Source organism: Trematomus bernacchii, unplaced genomic scaffold (assembly GCF_902827165.1).
Source record: "Trematomus bernacchii unplaced genomic scaffold, fTreBer1.1, whole genome shotgun sequence".
NCBI lineage: Eukaryota > Metazoa > Chordata > Actinopteri > Perciformes > Nototheniidae > Trematomus > Trematomus bernacchii.
In genome coordinates, this window is record NW_022987419.1 from 663,196 (window position 1) to 685,206 (window position 22,011).

At 40.9% G+C, this 22,011-nt stretch overlaps 1 protein-coding gene across 1 annotated transcript in view; it reads right to left on the reverse strand.

Annotated features, from left to right (window-relative positions):
- Nucleotides 1-21,951, reverse strand: part of LOC117490113 (cohesin subunit SA-2) — a 33,016-nt gene extending 11,065 nt beyond the window's left edge. The window contains 23 exon segments of the mRNA XM_034139700.1: nt 416-508; nt 2,579-2,659; nt 3,718-3,805; nt 3,902-3,969; nt 5,184-5,384; nt 5,497-5,589; nt 6,230-6,322; nt 6,811-6,914; nt 8,370-8,472; nt 9,156-9,252; nt 10,589-10,696; nt 11,596-11,675; nt 12,421-12,519; nt 14,848-15,045; nt 15,303-15,317; nt 15,319-15,455; nt 17,011-17,215; nt 17,544-17,620; nt 18,974-19,070; nt 20,120-20,344; nt 20,632-20,728; nt 21,412-21,500; nt 21,876-21,951. Of these exon segments, the coding sequence (XP_033995591.1) occupies nt 416-508; nt 2,579-2,659; nt 3,718-3,805; nt 3,902-3,969; nt 5,184-5,384; nt 5,497-5,589; nt 6,230-6,322; nt 6,811-6,914; nt 8,370-8,472; nt 9,156-9,252; nt 10,589-10,696; nt 11,596-11,675; nt 12,421-12,519; nt 14,848-15,045; nt 15,303-15,317; nt 15,319-15,455; nt 17,011-17,215; nt 17,544-17,620; nt 18,974-19,070; nt 20,120-20,344; nt 20,632-20,728; nt 21,412-21,440 (2,388 nt within the window). The 5' untranslated portion in view covers nt 21,441-21,500; nt 21,876-21,951.
- Nucleotides 21,952-22,011: the final 60 nt, after the last annotated feature.

Below are 22,011 nucleotides of genomic sequence, written 5' to 3' on the forward strand. Positions count from 1 at the left end.
AGTCTTAGTGCGGTCAGTTCACTGTTTTGAGGAGTATCTGGTTCCCTTCTAATTCAATTACACAATGAAGGAACAGTAATCTGCTAGTTAGTGAAGGAAATTTGAATTACTAATTAAATTGTTGGTAATTACTAAGTGGTTGCATCCATATTTATAATTTGCTGTGAAAATATAAGATTACATTCATTCTGGTTCTTTTGGCATATTTCCAGGCAATGCTGGTCACTAATGTCGTGCAACGTCATCGGCTTTCCATCTTTATTACCCAGTTTTAACCATTTATTGAAAAAAAAGTAATTATAATACAGTTAAATTACTTGTTTCATTTGAACAGGGCAACTAGTTATCTGTAATGCATAACAGGAGACATAATTAACATTGTCCCACTGAGGTCACATGGGTCGACGTTTCTCACCTGATCTCTGATCTCCGTCTGGTTCAGAGACAGACACGTCTCACACACTTTGCAGAACGAGCGCATCTCCTTCTTCAGACGCTTTAATTCCTCCTGGAGCAGAAGGTGAACAGATCTCAGATGAAATTATTACATTTCTATATTTCTGTGTGCAAGACAGGATGAGGGGCAAGAAGTGATAACCAATATGGATTTAAGATTGTAGAAATAAAATATGAAGATTACCAAAGTCCACGTAATGTTTTATAAAGATCGTCTATTTGTCATTCAACAAAAGGGTCACAGTATAGAGTGCCACAGTGACGCGTCCTAAAACCCGGAAGTAAACTCATTCCGGTTCCTTCGACAAAAACGCAATGCAATTTCTCCATAGGATTTTGGAAAATAGCTCGAAATAAGGTCTGTGGTTGAAACACATTTAAGAGACGGATCACGTTTTGTTCAGCCGGATCATATCCACATGTCTACCCTACTTTTATATAATTTTTTTATCATAAATCTAGTCGCCAGAAGCAAAATGCTAACGTTATGCTATAAAGGAACTACAGCAGGGTCGCTGCTTCAACGTCACGCCATGCATATTCAAAAATACAGATTCAAAATTGTACAAGTTGAAGCGTTTGCTTGAACAGTTTGCAGGAGGCAGGTACTTGCTTTCAAGCAGAACACGGGGAAAAACAAACTTAGCTGGAGTGTTTACGTGTTCGGTGTAATGACGTAAAACGGCCTGGACAACTTCTGTAGTCCTATTCAGCCACATGTTAACAACCATCGTTTTTCAGACACGTAAACTCTTCAAAAATCACCAGTGGGGTCACTGCTGATATATTTAATGTCGTAGAACAAAACGTGATCCGTCTCTTAAATGTGTCTCAAACACAGACCTTATTTCGAGTTTTTTTCCAAAATCCTATGGAGAAATCTCATTGCTTTTTGTCGAAGGAACCGGACGTTGTAACATGCTAACTTACTTCCGGGTTTTAGGACGCGTCACTGTGGCACTCTATTATAAGATAAGATAAGATAAGATAAGAAGTACTTTATTGATCCCAATTTGGGAAATGTTTGTGTTGCAGCAGCAGAAAAAGACATGGCATTGTACAATAAAAATAAAAGACTAGAAATAAACAAGAAAGTAGAAAATATACATGTTGATTCTTGATGATGGATAAAGGAAAGAAAAAACAATTTTTGCTACACAAGTGCTGTCGTCCTGTTGTCAAAGTAGACATTGACAACAGGACGAGTCACAAATTAAAGTCACCATAATTTCAGCTGCTGTTCTAGCCTACAAGAGTGTGTGTGGCCGTTTCTCAATCGCGAGGATATTGGCTTCCAAGCCAATATTTCAAGGATGCTACATCATCGAGTGCCGCCGAAGGACTGTTCCAATCTCCAGCATACTTGGAATTCCACCGAGGCCCCGTCCTTGGTTTGGGGGAAATTTCGAGGCTGCACATGGGTAGACTTCGCGTCCTTAAAATCCCCACAATGCTTTGCGCATGGACCAATTTCCCCAAATCTGTGGCAGAAGATGTAAGGCGGGGCCTCTCGTATGACGCACACCTGCACACTTGCTAGCCTGTTCCACTCTTCGTTTTCCGAATGCCAGGAAGTATTCTTGCCTTGCTTCTGAAGCAAGATGCTCGGCTCGGCTGTGCTACCAAGCCAGCATCCTCGCGATTGAGAAACGGCCTGTGTGTGTGTGTGTGAAGAACCTGCCAACCTGTGCTGCTATTAATACATGAAAGACAAAATGCAACACAAGGAGGAGATAGCATGCGTTTTCAAATTTAAAAAGTTAAAATTAGCTCAAGAGAGGAGGACAAACAACTAATTCATTAAAAGAAACAGAATGGTGTGAACCAGTGGGAAATAAATGTCTGAGTGTCATCGTGGGCTTGGAAACGCAACAGATTGTTGTGTTAATTGCCTGCTGTCTGTGCAGCCGGTGACTTGTTGAACAACACAGACGAGAGGAGCTCCACAAACACACAGGAAGGACACACTGAGGGTTTGCTCTGATCGAGAGCAGGTAGGAAGGAGCCAAGGTGTGTGTGTGTGTGTGTGAGAAAGAGTGAGAGAAGGTCAAACTATTTTTAAGCGTCTTATAAAAGGGTGAATGCAATGTCGGAGAAAAAAAACATTGCTGCAGAAGAACACCTCAGCTGGAGTTGAGTTGACTGCGTTCATTTTAGCCCACATCAGGTGAAAGGCAGCACACTTCAGAGCCGACACCATGAGCTGAAATCAGACAAAAATAATTCAATTTGTTTAGATTTTGTACAATGCATGGCTGCACAACATGTAATGTCAACTTGCCTGATAAACACCTCCGGAAAGACTGCGGTATTACAGGATTTCCTTAAGTTTGTTTGAAAATGCCCTTTAAAATGTAGATATTTTTGTCATGTGTGCATTACAAATTCAGAGCTGAAAATGTCCTGATTAAAATGTTTGAACCTACACACTTAGTTCAGCCCAACTATAGAGAGGCGAAGTCCCGCCCATCTACTTCCGACCCATGGGACCTTATTTCGGAAAAATTATGTATTGAAGTCAATGGAGAGAGAACATTTATCTTTCGATCCCGTTTGAATTGTGCCACGAATTACACATATGATGTTTGTTAATCTTAAAAAATAATTTCCATGTCAAAAAAGTCCCAGTTTGTCGTAAAACTGTTGAAATATAAGACTATGAAAAATACGCAACTAGAAAGACTACAAATCCCAGAATCCCGGTCCTGCATGCTGGCTCTTATGGAACCGACTAACTCCCCTTGTGTATGTACAGCTCTCAACATGCCCAGACTTGTAGTGATTTTCACCTCTTTTAATACTTTCCGCCTCATTATGAAAGAAAGAAGTGAAATGTGCCAACGTGACGGCCGTCTTGGTGTGTGGTGCGAGACGGGAGATGTAGTTCATTGAGCGGTTTCACACAAAAAAAAGTGTTACTTCACAGTTTTACGACACATTTCTATTTTTTTTACTTGCAAAATTATCTTTTAAATTGACAAACATCATATGTGTAATTCGTGGCACAATTCAAACGGAATCGAAAGATAATCTTTCTCTCCCCATTGACTTCAATACATACTTTTTCTGAAATAAGGTCCCATGGAGCTCCCCCGGAAAGGGAGGGACTTCGCCTCTCTATAATGTTCTGTACGATAGTTATACAACATGGAGCAATTTCAGAGGCGGCTGAAATGCATGTAATTCAAATAAAATGCCTCGTTTGAAAGGTTATCAAAATGCTCTCTCTCGTATATAAAATGATCTGACCCTATCACAAACCTCTTTGTCGAGGTCTCTGGACTCAATCCTGCTCTTCAGAAGCTCAAGGCAAGGGTCGAACAGCTTCCAGGCTGTCATGTCCTTGGCACTGCACAACAAATAAACAAAAATGCACACACACACTTCTGTGTAAGAAATAACCTGTACTCCTGCTGCCATGTTTATCATAAACACACACACTTACCTGCTCAGTGCTGCAATCCTCTTCAGAGTAGTGGCTGCACTGTAGACGCTATCGTCATCTGCAGTGCCCTGAGTACAGAAACACACTCACTGTTTAGAGAACCCATGGTTATCAACTCTTTCTTTCAGTCCAAGTACAAAAACAACATGCTGACCTGAAACCATACATTTATTTTTTGAAAATGCATGTGTTTGGGAAGAAGCGAGCATACAATTAGATAAATGAGATTTGTATTATAGATTTTGATCGGATGTTTTGATATAGTTTTGTTGTTCTTTATCATGACCCAATTTCAGTTTTTTTTATTCTTTATTTATGGTTTAGACAATAAATGTCTTCCAAGAACGCAAGGTGACGTGGGGTAAACAGTTGTTATACAAATGGTCATTTTGTAGGTGTAGTATTCCTTTAACATCCTGTCAGTTGTTATATATAATAGTTTCTAAGCCTTTGTTATTTGTATATTACAAAGACCTAGTTGTCCTGGCACAGAGAGGCGAAGTCCCTCCCTTTCTCGGGGAGCTCCATGGGACCTTATTTCAGAAAAAGTATGTATTGAAGTCAATGGGGAGAGAAAAGTTATCTTTCGATCCCGTTTGAATTGTGCCACGAATCACACATATGATGTTTGTCAATTTAAAAGATAATTTTGCAAGTAAAAAAAATAAAAATGTGTCATAAAGTAACACTTTTTTTTGTGTGAAACCGCTCAATGAACTACATCTCCCGTCTCGCACCACACACCAAGACGGCCGTCACGTTGGCACATTTCACCTCTTTCTTTCAGAATGAGGCGAAAAGTATTAAAAGAGGTGAAAATCACTCCAAGTCTGGGCATGTTGAGAGCTGCACATACACACAAGGGGAGTTAGTCGGTTCGTAAGAGCCAGCATGCGGGACCGGGATTCTGGGATTTGTAGTCTTTCTAGCTGCGTATTTTTCATAGTCTTATATTTCAACAGTTTTACGACAAACTGGGACTTTTTTGACATGGAAATTATTTTTTAAGATTGACAAACATCATATGTGTAATTCGTGGCACAATTCAAACGGGATCGAAAGATAATCTTTCTCTCCCCATTGACTTCAATACATACTTTTTCCGAAATAAGGTCCTATGAGTCGGAAGTCGATGGGCGGGACTTCGCCTCTCTATAGTTTAATTGAATATAGTTGGTGGGCATGACTTTATCCAATAACAACATACTATTAAACACCAAGTATGTGCATGTTTAACCTGCTCCTTTTGCCTATATAGAGCTCCACTGACACACACTCCCACCTGCAGCAGGTCGCTCAGGTAGGAGCTGAAGCACTCGGTCAGGCCGTCCAGCAGCTGGCTGAAGGCCAGGAGAGAGCGGGAGGAGAAGGTGTAGCTGTCGGCACAGAGGGCGCTGAACAGGGTGGAGCAAGCCTGCAGCACAGTGACCTCAGTGTGCTTCTCCACGATCCCACACAACTGAAACAGCAGCTGGTCCAGATACTGGGAGGAGATCCATAGAGAACTGGTTAACTAGTAGTACTTTAAAATAAGATTTAGTAGTATTAAAACATGGGGACGGGGTCATTTTCAATGGATTATTCTTCACTCCTACCTTCTCCAGCCGCGGCACGCTGTTGTACATCTCCAGGTTAAAGTAGAGGGGAGCTTTGAGAAGGAGAGTCACAATCCCTGCATCTGCTGAGTACTGCAGCCCAGGGAGAGAAGAGAGAAACACTGGCTTGACATCAACAAATATATAAAATGATACAAATAAAGAAACACTTATTATCTATACTTGCCATAGTCATTTTACATTCACTCAAAATGAAATGAGGTAGCAAATATACAAGGTTGGGAGGGTAGCAGATACAAGTACAAAATACCTTTTACAAAATGTAGTCAACTGCCTAATCCAATTCTCACAATATTGAAAAAATCTCACTTGATGACTTTGCGTTTACCTTATTAACAAATATGCAAACGTTGAAATATCAATAGGATTACATTTGGATATTTTGGTAGTTTATCATTCTTTATTTAATAATGAATTTAAAAATGGTTATCCTACTAATAATCCACATTTGAACAAAAAGCATCAATGATGTCATTAAATCAATGAAACACTACTCATACACTCAAATACAGGTTCCGTCTTTTGTATCCTAATTACATAATGCCATTCCATATATTCCCTTACATTCCAAGCCTTGTGAAATATGTTTATATATAGACATATGGTGAAGGTAATACTGTGCAACTGTTTAGTGCCAGACACTGTGTACAATGTAAGAAATGTAACGGTATAATATCAATAGCCTCAGTGTTATACGGTGAGTTGAGCGTACCTTGGCCAGCAGCTGTGGCAGTAACGGGATGAAGTGCATGGTGAGGCGCCTCCTGTCATGCTCCTGGGCTTTCTTATCCTTCATACCGAGAAGCTGATCAGACACAACAGTCACAAGCCAGCCATTTAACCATATGTGAGGAAAAAAACATTCAGAAATGAATTAAATGTGTGTGTGCTTCCTGTGTTCAAAGTAATGTGACCATACATTTCCAGTAAAGTTCAAACAATTATAAATTAAAAGGATATACTTTTTATGGAACTGTAAATTATGCAACTTTCTATCCTAATAAAAGTTACTTAAACTAGATAACGATATCACGATAAGCACTCATTTTTGATAAGACATGAACAGATGAACACTGATATTTTCTACACATGAAGTAGGCTGATGTGGTTTATCTTATTTATTCCTGTTTAGTGTCACAAAGTTGTGTATTGAAGCTTTAAAACTTTTTGTATGACGGTTATATTTGAAGTAAAAACAAAGACATATGACATTTCTCTCGCCCACTAACTCGACTGTTCCAGATTAAACATAAACTACAGAGGTTTATTATGCATGTGTTTGGGTGTCACCACCTTCTTGCCCGAAGTCCTCCCAACAGGGGGGCTCGCCTGCGCTGCCTGTCTGAGGGCGCACATCATCAGCTCTACGAGAGCCCCCTCCTCCTCGTACATCAGACCTGACAACACACACAGATGAACAGAAGTGAGAGGATGACAGCTGATGAGGCACCATGCAGCGAGGGAGCAGCACATGGAAACAACTTAAGGCCCTGACACACCAAACTGAGTTTTCATATTAGCTGCTACGATAGCTACTAGAGTGTATGACAGCTTCCGGGTTTGGGCATTCTGGCTACGCATCACTCATTCACCAATGGGTAATGTTTAGATGGATTTTAGGAACTTCCTCTCGATTCTATTGGCTCTAACGGTTAAAAAGAGGTGTCAATCATCAAAATCGACCGACGAGGGCCAGAGATATGTCAAATCCACCCAAATGACCCCAGAAGTGTTTTTTTCTTCTAAATCTCTCTAAAAAGGTCAAATGTCACTTGTTTTGCATCAATCTTGATACAGGGTACTTGTTATATGTTATAGTTTGGATTCCTAAAGCTTTTAGTCTATTATCCCATCATTCAAGGTTGGTTTTCACTATAAGTAATGGGTTTGTTTTTGGACGGACACTATAATTAAAAATGTTTTACCATGTTCAATCTGAATTTACTTTAAAATAAAAAAAATTCTATATTGATTCTGACTTTTCTACATCCAACTCACAGGCTTATCATTGCTTTGAGAAAAAAGATTATTCATTTACCCCTTTTTAGAAGTTTCGCTTCTCATGCACTGATTCGCTAAGCTGAACAGCCAATCAGAGTGATTTATTTTGCCGACAGCCTTGAATCGGGAGCGGAAGGTGTCGGCACGGCCGAAAAGACACGACGGTGCTGGACACACCAATCTGAGTAGGGCGATAGGACGCTCATCGACGGCCGAAATCGGCTTGGTGTGTCCGGGCCTTTACTGTGATATAACATGAGTTATATACATTTAAATTGATTATCTTTATTCACATACTGCTTTTAAAGGTTGAGTTGATTCAGTAGTTTCCCCTGATTAATCAATGGGGTCACACTTTTCTATTCAACATACATTTATCTTATGAATAATTTAAATTACAACCAATACTTTGGCTAGATCAGAAAAAAAACATGTGCCCTCTTTTGAAAACGTTGCATATTTAATAAGAGTGCATTTATGATTCTAGTCAAACAATACATACCACAACCATATTTCTGTTTTTATTACGGCCTGTCTAAATAAATGAAATAGTTGTAGTAGTGCATTGCTGATTACAGAATATATGGGCTTAAACGCACATGAACCCTAAACCTGTTCCAATGATTCAATGCATATTTATGATTTTAAATATGTATTAATAATGAGTATGAAGCTATACTGACATTAGAATGTGCATGAGGCCACCAATTTTAGGGCTTTTATGGAACATTTCTCCAGAGGGCCCCATGGCAGGCTACTTTATTCCCATTGGCTGTACTTCATATCCTTGTAGAAATCCTCAGTGAGCTCTATCTCTGCTGCAGCTCAGACTGTGGTCTGTTGTTCCTCACCAGACTCCTGCAGCAGAACCGTGGTCATGGTCTCCCAGTCTCTCAGCTCAGATCTCGCCACGTCCCACAGACTGTCCACCAGGTACGCCCCGTGCTCGTGGAACTATCAGGGGGAGAAGGGACATTGTTTTTAGATTAACTCTAAATCGTACCTTCAATACACAGCTGCCAAACAATTATCTGCTTCTGAACAACAATGCCATTTACTTTACCCATGACACAACAGAGACACATTTCCCCGTGAGGGATTAATAAAGTATGTCTTCTTCTTATTCTTCAATGGATAGTTTGCAGTTTAAACGCATACAAACTTGTACTGCGTCATGCAGTTTCAGAATAAAGATTTTTGAGACGTGACATGCATTAACCGAGAGCTGCAGACTTGAGAATTGGCCTCGAGTTACAAAAATTGGACTTGCGAATCGATTCATTACTGTGAGACTTGGCTTACTCCTGAATTTTTTTTTTTACCTGAGTGTTGTTTTGCTGTTTCTGCTGTAAAATGTCCTGCTAAGCCTGGTAGATAAATGTAGTCGTCCATAGGGAACTAAAATAAAACATGGATTTGCCAGAGAATTAATCTTATTGCGTGACTTTAGAGCGTTTCCCAGGGGCATGTTTTATAAGGGTTTTAAAGACATTGACCACAAGTTGACCTAACTGAACCGCGGTTTTGTGTTAAGGTTAACAAGGATTTGGATTACACGTTTCTATAGGATTTGAACAGTACTTTTAATCAGAAAACATGATTGGAAAGAGGGAAATGAGGGCAGAAAGAGACACTACCTCACTCTGGATGTAGAAGGTGATGAGGATTTGAAGGAGGTCTGCATTTCCACTTGTACCATTCACCTGGTTCTCACTGTCAATCACACTTTTCAGCCTGACAGACAAACACACAACATATTTACATCAACCAAAAATAAAGAACTGGCATGGGAACATTGCTCACTGATTTAAGGCAGATGCTTAGTTACAAAAGGAAGTATACATATGTGTTTTACACTGCTTGTAACATGTAGTATGTATCAAGGTCATGAAAGACATCTAATGTTTTAATTTGGCGGAATGTCTTTTATAAAGAAATCAATCAACAAATAGAAATTGAAACATATCTGTCCAATACAGGAAGAGCCACACAACTAGGGATGCAATTTCCTTGGCAAATTCCAGTTTCCATTCTTTTTCATTTGTATTATTTATCACCTGCCACTTCCAATTTTCTTTCTATAGCTATAAGACAGCATCACATATTTCCTACCACGGAGAAGCCTACAACAGAGAGTCAAATATGTATTATCTATCCAGAGCAATGTATTTGTTTAAACCAAACCATAAATGAAAGAGGAAGATTGTAAAGGTGTGTGAGTTGCAAAATGTGTTGCTAGTCATAAAAAGATGCTAAGAGAAAGACGCATCATTTAGGCAGAAAGTCCACACGTTAGCAACCCAGTTGTGTGTGTTGCTATGACAATAGGTGGTTACTGTCTGCACCGGTGTGTCTGTGTGCAACGTAAAACCATTATGTGGGCCATGACATATGTGGGAATTTAAGACAATGGTAACAATTGACGGCAGATTAGCTGACAATCAACCGGTTTGAACCAAGCCCCCAGGAAGTGCGCCGGACTCTGAGGAAAATATTCGTTGTGTCCAAACGGCGTACTGCAACTTCCGTATCAGTCCGTGATGTCCCTGGGCCCGGAAAGACTTTTTCCCCATTGACTAACATTGGGAAAAAGTGGTCTGTAAATCGTTGGATAATTTTTTTTTTTAACCAAATAAACTACCCAGTATGAACATTTGTATAGCCCTTATTACATTAGGTCCTCAAGTTGTAAAAGGTGCTAATAACGTTATTCTGAGAGTTATTTTCCTCGGCATTATAAACGCGCATCTGAGAGTGGGAGTTCGGGGGGCGGGGCTTAAGGGGCAACTCAACTGCGCATGCTCTATGAGCGCACATACGGGTACTTCTGCTCTTACAGTCAGGCATGATGGGTAATCTGTGACGTTTCGCTCTCTCAAAAGTTGGGCCATTTTGTCTTCATGCGCCAATGAGCAGCTCTCATAGGAAAGAACGAGACCCCGCCTCCCACGCTGTATCCAGTTCTTATTATACATCCATGGTTTAAATCAGTATTATCTTTATGCTTCACGACTCTACAAATGTTCTAAAACAGACTGACAGTTTGCAGAAAGGAAACATGAAAATGTACTTGTTGAAGAGGAAGACGCCAGCGGCAGACGCCAGGCCTCGGTTTGAAGCGTAGACCAGCGGATAGATGTGACCGCACTCCTCCTCTCTCAGACCACCCTCTGTGCTCCTGCATATGTGCACATAAAACTCTTACTGGACAATGTAAAACACAAGGTTAAAAACCGACATTGTTTTGCCTCTTGTCTAAAAGTGTTTCAGTTTTATTTGAACAGGTATTTAACACAGTACAGTATGCTATTTATATAACCTTTATTAACAATCAGTAGGATTTTTCCATACATTTCATAATCACATTGTCTTCTCTTTCAGTTATCTACATCTAAGTTGTGAGTTGAGTCAGTGGTGGGAGATGTTGGCCAATCACACTGTGATTCATCCGCATCTACGACAAAGAGTGTTATCACACCTATGAGTAACCATTTCACTTCTATTGTCGAGAAACTGGACCTGGAAGGAGGACAACCAGGATCTATTTGCAGTATTTGGGATTTTCATCTCACATTTCTAAGTGAGAATTTGGTATAAACAGATTCTTATTCAGGCACTTTCATGGATCAAAGACGAACAGAATCAAATAACTGGATAACATTATAACTAATTATATTAATATAATTTGTTTTAATAAAGCACAAAACTATCCAAGCAAAAAGAGGAAATTGTAAAAAACTTGCTATATTTGGTTTGTTTTGAACTATGCCAGTTAAGTTCCTGTACTGTATGTTGGAGCTAAAGGCACAGAGAGAATCCTTCAGAGAGAGAGAGAGAGAGAGAGAGAGAAAGAGAGAGAGAGAGACCAGAGAGAGAGGACTCCTTCAGAGTGTAGAGACGCGGAATAGAGAGAGAGAGAATCCTTCAGAGAGAGAGAGAGAGAGAGAGAGAGAGAGAGAGAGAGAGAATCCTTCAGAGAGAGAGAGAGAGAGAGAGAGAGAGAGAGAATGCTTCAGAGAGAGAATGCTTCAGAGAGAGAGAGAGAGAGAGAGAGAGAGAGAGAGAGAGAGTGCTCACTGTTGGATCAGCAGCAACAGATTGACCACTTCCACTGCCACATCCAGGTCTTTGTCCAGCACCATGCAGAGCATCCTCTCCTTAAACAGACAGAAGAACAGCCATGCCAGCAGACACATGGGTGTAAAAATGACACACATTAAAGTACCCACAGACATGCATGCACGCATACAAACCAACTGATTAGGCACTAAGCCATGGCATGAAAACCATTTATCTGCAGCAGCACATGTGGCTTAGGAGGGTTTGTATGTGTTTGAACAAAGCTTATTAACCAACAGTAATTGGCAGCAATTAATGCACCCAGAGACACACCCAGAGACAAAGGATAAGACCGACACAACAAACCAGAACGGTGAATAATAATACAAAAATAAATAAAAAAAGGCAAAGAAGTGGGAGGGGCACAATAATACTGCGAAGACGGACACAGGCAGGCAGCAAAATAGAAACAATAAGCTGAAACAATAGATTAAAGAGAGGGTATGCAGACAGACGGACAGACGGACAGACAGACAGACAGACAGAGAGACAGACAAAGAGACAGACAGAGAGACAGACAGAGAGACAGACAGACAGACAGACAGACAGACAGACAGAGAAGACAGAGAGAGAGACAGACAGAGAGAGAGACAGACAGAGAGACAGACAGACAGACAGACAGACAGACAGAGAGAGAGACAGACAGAGAGACAGACAGAGAGAGAGACAGACAGAGAGACAGACAGACAGACAGACAGAGAGACAGACAGAGAGACAGACAGACGGGAGGAGGGGGAAAAGAGACATTCAATGAGGTGAGTCCAATCCAGAGGGATGCCTCACTTTAAATCTGCTGGTGAAAAGCTCCAGGCGGCCAATTAATTCCTTCTCCTGGTACAGGGCCTGCAGGGCACGGACACACTGCAGACGCACTGGACTTTGCTGAAGAACAGAGTACAGAAACACACTTTGTAAACTACATACAGACTGATATAAGACAGAGAGGACATTTCTCTTTGTGTGAGGGAGAGTATGTGAACTTTCTTGGGTCTGTGTACAGATATTCTACAATAGCGCCGTCTGGTGTGAGAGGCTTTCTGACTATAAATCTTGAATATAAAATGAAAAGATGCCTATAGCCTGTACACTGCAGTCCACTGCTGCCCTGCAGAGAGCAGCAGACAAACAGCTGCTGCCACTGTGACACAGGTGAGATTCAAGGGCCGTACTGAACAGTTTCAAGCTTCATTCAAAATACGTTGACCTTAAACTTATAAATTAACATTTGAATGGTGCACAGGTTTTATTTTTGCATATTTATTAATTCTGTTTGAACTGGGTGGTTCTGCTTAATTACAGATTAGGTTTAAGCTGAACTAATATCATTAGTATTAAATTATAAAAACATGTTTAAATAATTGGTTAAATACATGCCTTGAATTTCGGAAATGATCTTATCCAACAGAATCAATATTTGTTGGCCATAAGCCCTTTCAAACATAATTTGTACTGTGGGAAAAGTTTCTCGTCCTGCTTTTAGCTAATATAGAGGGATACACACAAGTGTATAGGTGGCAGGTCTAGAAGCAATCTTAATGCCCCTTTCACACCAACGCGGTTCCCGTTCTAGCTCCGTGCTAGTGCTCTTCTGGTTCGGAACCGGTTCTTTTCAGCCACCGTTTTGTTCACACCGCCCAGAGTCCGACTGGTGCTGCCTCTGCTGCTCTTCCACGGGAGTTTATTCTCCCTTTAACTCATACGGCAGCGGCCGCTGTAAAGTATTCACTGTCTGACTGTCACACAAGCAGCTGATACATATCCCCAATTCCCCAAGTGAATGTGTTTCAGTATGAATTGACGCTGTTTGGCCCATGGATGTATAATAAGAACTGGATACAGCGTGGGAGGCGGGGTCTCGTTATTTCCTATGAGAGGACAAAATGGCCCAACTTTTGAGAGAGCGAAACGTCACAGAGAGATTACCCATCATGCCTAGCTGTCAGAGCAGAAGAACCCGTATGTGCGCTCACAGAGCATGCGCCCCTTAAGCCCCGCCCCCCCGAGCTCCCACTCTCGGCTCAGTAGAATGAATGGAGACAGAAAATAAATCTAGATTCGGCTTTTAGTGCATTTTACAACTTTCAGGACCGAATGATTCTAATAAGGGCTATAAAATAGTTCATACTGGGTAGTTTATTTAGCTTTTTAAAAAGTATCCGCTGATTTACAGACTTCTCTTTCCCAATGTTAGTCATTGGGGAAAAGTCTTTCTGGGCCCAGTGACGTCACGGACTGATACGGAAATTGTAGTACTGCCGTTTGGACACAACGAATATTTTCATCAGATTCCGGCGCGCTTCCTGGGGGCTTGGTTTGGCATCACAACGCTGTTATGAAAGTTTCTCTGGTATAAAATGGGTGATGTTAGCATAGCAACCGAAGCTAAACTGACTATCTTGACTACTTGTTGTTGCTATCCTATTGTGGCATAAACCGTTTTCTACAGGCACATTATACCGGCGTATTTTTCATTATGATTCTACTTGTGATAGTCGGACATGACAACCTGTGCAGCCCATGTATTGATTCCATCCGATAGCTGCTATAATACAAAACAAAACGTCTGCCTCTCTCCACAATGATCAATAACAGCGAACAGATGGTCAAAGTAAGGCACAAATAAACAGAATCACACGAAGCCTGGTTAGTGTTGCCTGACTTTATAAAGCGTGTGGTTGCGTTCTAGTCACTTTGCTCAGTGCTACTGCTTGTTACAACTTGTATTTGCCGTACTCGCCATAAACGGTTAGCTCAGGTTAATCTTGCCCCCCTCCGACGTAAGCGTGACGTATGCGGTTCTTGCTTCGAGACCGACAATTTTTTGGTGCTTGGTAAGCACCGGTTTTCGGTGCTTAGAGCCGGCTCCGCTGCGGTGTGAACAGGAAAAACCGTGTGAAAAGGGGCATTACAGCAACATAAATTATATTTGTATAGCAACAAAAACATAAAAAAATAGAAATAAAATTGCACAAATCAACAGTTGTGAAATTGCAGAAAATCAACATTGCACGCATTCAAAGTTGATTTGATAAGAATGAAAAATCAGATGAAACTTAATCCAGACTGAGGGTCGTTTGCAGATTTCTTCGTGTTGACGTCCTAAATACAGAGCTTGACTCTTATCCAAAATAGAAGCTTCATGCAAAAAAATGTCTTACGGTAAAAACATTACTTAACTCTTTCGTTCTAGTCCTGTCTCTATGTGTCTACCTTGTCATGTAGGGTCCACCCCAGGTACTTCAGACATCCGTCATTCAGAAAGTCTTCGGGGTTATTTATCAGCCAAACACCCAACTCCTCAATACAAGCAGCCCGGATCTCAGGCAGCCGGTCCCGGTAACGGTGCACAAACACACCACGAAACGTAGCGTTCATCATGGAGGATACCTCCGCTTTGTTCTCCTGCAGCTACAACACAAACATGTCAATGAGAATTTCTGGATTGTATTTATTATGAACATAATTTAAACATAAAAAAGGGCAAAGAGCATGTTCTCTTTTTCCTACTTGCAAAAGTGTCTTCAATATGAATACTTTAGTATGATCTCTCTAAGCACTAATTGTATCCTCTCCCATGGAAAAAAACAGCACATTTTTATTATGAGATAGTGGCTTTGTGCATGCATTTATACCAGTGTTTTTGTGTGTGTGTGTGTGTGTGTCACCTGACTGATGGTGGCCCTGCAGCTCCTCCAGTCTGTCAGAGGCTCTGTCCGATGCCCTCTTGCTGTTCTCCTGGTCGTATTGCCGCTGGGTGGTCTGCTGCTGAACAGACACGATCACAGCCACTTCCACCAGCCCAGTCATCAGCTTCATGGCTAACACAGAGAAGCATGCAGGTTGTCAGGGATAGAGAGCACTGACACATCTAAAAAGTGTGGGGGGAAACTTCTGAAGCAATTGGAAACAGGACTCAGAGAGACACGAGGAGAGCTGGAGCTTTGATGGCAAACACTGACGGTTTATTTGGAGTTACGGCCGGAGAATTGACAAGACAGGTGGTGTGTCACGAGTTGACACAGCGGTTGCCAAACCAATTCTGAAGAACTCTTCTGCAGCTCGAGGTTTTAACTAGTTCGCAGTGTAATAATCAACATTCCTCATCAGCGAGACTGAACAAATATGGACCCTGAATCTAACTAGAGCTCTCGTCCATAGGAAAGAATGTGCACCAGTACAGTACGTCCCTGAACAGTAAACTACCTCGTGGCTCGTGGCGGCTTGTGCTCTGTCATAGACTGGCAACAACAATGCGCCCAAGCTGCCTCTTCCTTAAGAGAGATAGCAGCAATACCCAAGGCTGTAGACCTATGCCATGGGAAAGGAGACAGTGAAAGGAGAAATTGATGAACTGTGTCAAAGGTTGAATGCCTAAGCAAATTATTCCCCAACAAACAGTACTAACCAGCCTGCTCCAAGTGTAAATTAGTTGGACTTTATTTTGTGGTTTTAGTTGAATAGTGGAAATCAATCAAATGAATGGGCTTTCAAAGGCTGAGGTTTAAAAAACAACAACAATGAGAAACATTTACAGGAGGAGTACATTCTGAAAAACAAAATAACTTCTCAAACAACTGAAACAGATGTCAGCTGAATGGAGTACTTTTGTATTACTCCAAGAAAAGCAGGAGGAAAACCCCCTGGTGTCACGGAGCGCACGGAGCATAGATTTCTTCCCTTAGCAGGTGACTTCAATGCCTAGCAAACATGATTATCACCAATCAATAGGTTTAGACTCAAAACTATATTTAAAGTTTTCTTGTGAAGTCAGTTTTGAGTGTGTTTTGAGTGTGTTTACTTTTCCATTTTCAGGGTATATGCAGGAATCCTGAAGTCAAATGTAATACCTTTTAAGACCTTTTTTTAAGACCCTTTCCATACATTTTAAGACCTCATCGCCACTTCGAGTTTTAATCGGTTACATTGACGACACACTTTACCTCACATTCACTATATACAGTATTGATTGTCCTTCCTCCTTATCTTCCAACCATTTGGACGCAAACTTGCATTTCCCCATAACGATGTTGTTTAACAACCGGCGTAAACGGACCTGCGCGCGCTATCAAGCAGTGAGCGTGCGATGTCCTGTTCAGATGACGTCAAATCCAACGGGATGCCATAAATAAACTACACAGAATCACACTACACACCTACGCAATGATTACATTCAGGCAAACTGTAGAATACAACCTCTTTGGACAATCTATATACTTATTGAAAACAAGCTACAAAATGTAATACCTTGGAAAATGACGTTTAATACTTTTTAATAGCCTTAATTTCGCTAAATTGATTTATCAACTTTTAATACTTTTTAAGACCCCGCGGACACCCTGGTTTTATGCACCATTACTGTACAGATGTACTTACCGAGCAGGGTGCTGGTGTGTCTGAAGGCTCTGACCTGCGAGTCGGACAGGCCGGTGAGCAGAGCCAGCAGGGTGGGGAACAGGTACTCGTCAAAAATAAGGCTGTTCCTACAGGAGCGCACCAGAACCCGAGTAAACTCACACAGGCTGGCTTTGAAACGCCTCATCTCAGGGCCTGGAGTACACAGAGGGTAGTTCACTGAGTCCTGGAGGAAGACAGAAAAAACAGAAAGCGAAAATATCTTACACTTTTCTCACCATAGTTCTTTGAGGCAGAGGTTTGCTATAATGACAATTCAGTGGCAAACCGGAGTAATTAACTCATCAATGTGTCCATTTATCAGCATGAGATTTTAATTGGTGTGTTCAATCACGCTGTACTCGTCCTTGGGATTGGGGAGGTTGTTGATTTCTCAGCAAATTGCAGTTGAGACTGGATGAGAAACATTATGATGAACTAGATTTGAACCCGCAGGTCTGGGAGAATAACCTTTATCTTCTAGTAATTATTGAAACAAATCTTAATTATCTTACCTCATTAAACTCTCTGGTTAGCATGCTGATGATTTCAGCGTTCTGCATGCTGTCCAACATCTCTCTGCTCACCACACCTGTACACAATTATTCCACACAAGAGAGATAAACACAAGAACATAGATAAAAAGGTAGTAATCAAATCATTCTGGTTCTCCTAAAAAATTAAATGGCATGGTATGACAGTGTTTCCCACAGATTTGAATATACTTGTGGTGGTAGCCGAGAATAGGGGGGTGGGGTGCTAGTGGAGCATGCCAGGGTTCCCCACACATAGACTTTACTTGGGCGGGCCGCCCAGGTATATTAAGGTGAGGCTGAATCAGGAGCCCAGATACACTCACAACTATAAATGAACCAAAAATAAATAAACAAGTTTCAGTGTTTTTTCATATTGGATATGGTATGTTATTGGTTATGGCCATGATTTTATGATTATTGAAATGTATACAGTTCTGTTTCATATGGGTGTTCTGTTCCCATAGATGTAGTCTCTTTATTTCCCCCCTCAATTGATGCATTTAACTCCAACATTTTTTAAATAAATCTTACCGGGGGAGCATGCCCTCGGACCCCCCTAGAGGATTTGAGGTCCACCCCCACTTAAAATCACATGGATAGGTTCCTAAATACATTTAAAAAAAAATTTAAATAATAACCCATGTCCATATATTTATTTGTGGGTAGTAGATTTAAACTATAGGGCTATCACTATGGGCAGCAACGCTGTAAATATTGACAAATAAATCCAGCAAAATGGCACAAAAAGAAACTGGTAGTGGCCTGGCTGGGTGTATAATTTCCGGCCTGACATTGTCTCGGTCCGGCCCTGGCTGTACCTGTTCGCTCTGCCATCGCGTGAAGGGTATGCTCACAAGCGACTAACAGAAAGGTTAATGTTAATAATATTGTTGTTGCACGTCACGTCACGTCACCTCACCCAAAGTATATTTCAGATCTGTGGGAAACACTGCACGAACTGTTTGCCGGAGCCTCGCAGCGGAGTTACTGCGGAGCGCATAAAGCAGACCCTTCACGCAATAGCAGAGCGAACAGGTACAAGAGGGGTAGTTAATCAATTGCAGATGGCTTCGTGCTCGCGGACGGATAAAAAAAAGATTCAACCTAAATGGGTCGCGAAATATACTTTGGCGGACGTTAATATACCTGGGCGGGCCCGCCCAAGTAAAGTCTATGTGTGGGAAACCCTGTATGACTTATTTTCTATTTATTTTACTCTCACAAAATATTGATATATTGCGTTGTCAATGGACAGAGGATTAACACAGCACCTAGATATAGCATCGTTACCGCATTGGGAGATCGATAGTTGAGTGCTGATCATTGCCTGAGCTTAAAATTGGAAAGATAATCTCCTGAACTCTGACTCCCAACCCCCCCATCGCGTGGGCTCCCTCTTGACCTCTGACCTTTGCATCCGCAGGACTGAACAATGAAGTTGATGAGCACCAGTAGCCCCGCCTCTCGGCTCTGCTTGTAGCTGTCCAGCCACTCGTCCACCACCGTCTTCAGATTGACAAGGAGAAAGCAGCCAATGAGAACGCTGGGTTTAGATCATAGGGTGGATGAATCATATAACAATATATAATTCAATATAATTATGGATTTCTCAGTCACGTGTGGGTATGCCCTAAAGTTCTCTCCACTTGTATTTGTGCTCATGTTTTTTGGCAACAGTGACACCAATACAAATAAATGGACACTACCGAAGAAACTGCTGTAGGGCTGCAAGTAACAATTATTTGTATTGTTGAATAATCCACCGATTCTTTTTGGTAAATAAAATGTGAGAAATTTGTAAAAAATGTCAATCTCAGTATCTCTAAGTCTAAGATGATGAGGACTTGTTATATCAGTCAATAACCCAAATATATCAAGTGTAATGTGTGTTTAAAAAAAGATAAAAGCTGGAAATCTACATATTTGAGAGGCGGAAAACAGTGGATTGGAAAATGTATTAGTTGACTACATTTTGCAACTCGAATCTGCTTTGTACACTGTCAGTGTAACATTTAAATAATTGAAAATATTAATAAAAAAATATATAAAAAAGGAAGGGGGGAGGAGAATATTGTCAAAAAGAACTGAGAAACCTTTCCGTAACAGACTATAATGTTGTGAAATGCAGAGTTGCTGAATGTGTTGTCTTCACCTAGAAATACCATCTGCAGTGTGCTGCCTTTCTACACTGTAGTGACAGACTCTTTGTATTACTGCTCACCACTCTTTTTTGTGTTCCTATTGTTATGTGATCCTTTTTTGGTAGTCTTTAACCAGAAGAGACTGGGACCAGAACAACAAAGGTTGGGATGGACGCATGCTGTCAATCATTGACTACACATCCCAGTGAAAGCACTCCTTCCTCTTTGCGTATCAAAGCTAATTCTGTAGGGTCAGATCAGTCAGCCACTGACAGCAGATGATAATCTCTGTCATTGTTGCTTTAGAGCCTTGTTTCTCTACACATGGCTCCTTCAGCACCTACATCCCTGCCTGCGTGTGTTTATCTCTATAACACCTTCCCCCTTTTGCTCTTCAGCTGAGGGTTTGCTCACCACCATGGCACTCTTTCCAGAGCAGACAGCATCATAGATATCCTTTGCACTGATTCCCCGGTTCCCCTTGTTCTCTCTCGTCACCGGTTTAGGAGAGGCCTGCTTGGATCTCCCTCGGGACTGCTGCTGCTGCAGGGGGGGGGTTGGAGGGGTGGGGATGGGGCTGCTAGTGCTGCTGAGGCTGGACCCCCTCAATGCAGCTTTATCCCTGGGTCTCTTGAGTGGCTTTAGATGAAAGAAAAGGGAGGGCAGCTCAGGAGAGGATTTGAGGTGAATTGATGTTGTCAACTGAATTAGTGGTAGCCATGGTAAGATAAGGTACAGGCTTACCACAGCTATTACGACTCTGGATAGGCTTTTTTTAAGAACGGAAAGATAATCGACAATGATGCAATTTAATTAATAACAAATAACAAATGTATATTTGCCCTTATCTACTCCATTGTGAATAATGTAAACTATAGGTTTGTAAATGAGAGTAAAGTAGTTTGAGAGAGAACAACATTATTTACCTTTGGACCAGTCACTGCCTGTTTTTTCCGCTTTGTGGATTTTAATGTCGCCTCGTAGTCACTGCCAGAATCTGAGAAGTTGTTTATCTCGTCAAGACTAACAGACAAAAAAACAGAATGAATACATTCCTCCAGCATAAACAAATATTGAAGGTTAACAAAAATACAAAGCCAGACAGGTATTCGGATACAAATGTTGATAATTTGAGCTCAGAAGTTTGTATTTGTACTCCTTACATTACTGTAGCACTCTGCTTCTGTGGCCAACAGTAGAATAACGTAGGAGACTCCCAGTGTACCTCAATATGTTATCATCATTGTATTTACTCCATTTAACTTTGTTCCTTCAAACGACTTTTTCATAGTTTTATTCTAGCACTTTTAACTGGCTATTTGTTAGCTGTTATAGATGCACACATGCTGCTGGGGCAGTGCAACTGAACTCATATGTCAGGTCTGTGGATATTATCAATGAGGCAATTATAGATGACAAGCTTTATTATTGTATATAGAGCAAACATAATTGGATATATATACTTGAGTTGTGGCTGTGAAGCAGAAATGTTGTCTTTAACAACTCTTTATTCAATTATAGCAGTGCATGTGCTGTTCATTTGTGTGCATTTTCTTATTAGAAACATATGTATGCAGGATAAATGATAAATATCCTAAATTAAATATCCAAAACTGATTAAGTTTTACTTTGTCACGAAAGTATTGAGTGGGTAAACTTTTAACACATTCAGGTGGCAGGAACCATCTAGGCGTGTCTGTCTTTACCTTTCAAATGAGGAGTCTCCAGCTGCCATTTTCAGTGATTGGTTTAGATCTACAGGTAGGTTGATCTTTGCACTTGTCAGTGACAGTTACTGTAGGGGAGAAGATACGAAAGTGGTTACAAGACTAGTAAGCTAACTTTACTCCTTACCCAGTAGATAATACCTAGCATTGGCTAAGCTAACGATGAACGTAGCATTAGCTAAGATGACGTTAGCTAGTTAGTTAAAGGACTTGCAACCGCAATTCTAACTAGCTTAAATATCTCTTTTGTCGACCGACTTTAATTAAATGAGACAAAAAATATACTGGCTAATGAAGGAAATGTCCGATTATTCTTTATGAGTTTCTAACGGACAAGACCATTAGCAGATGATCCCTTAGCTTCAAAACAGAAAAGGTAAGCTTCCAAGACGTGTAGACAGCTAGCTACTACAGCGACACATATTAATCGAATAATTACTTACTAGTTACGGCGTTTTACGTAATGATTTTTTAAATAATCGATCAATTTGTTCCAATCTTTGAGGATTGAGCGTGAATTATTCTGTCCTCAGTAGATTCAAGGGCGCGTAAAAGTACGCAAAGTGATTATCTTTGCTG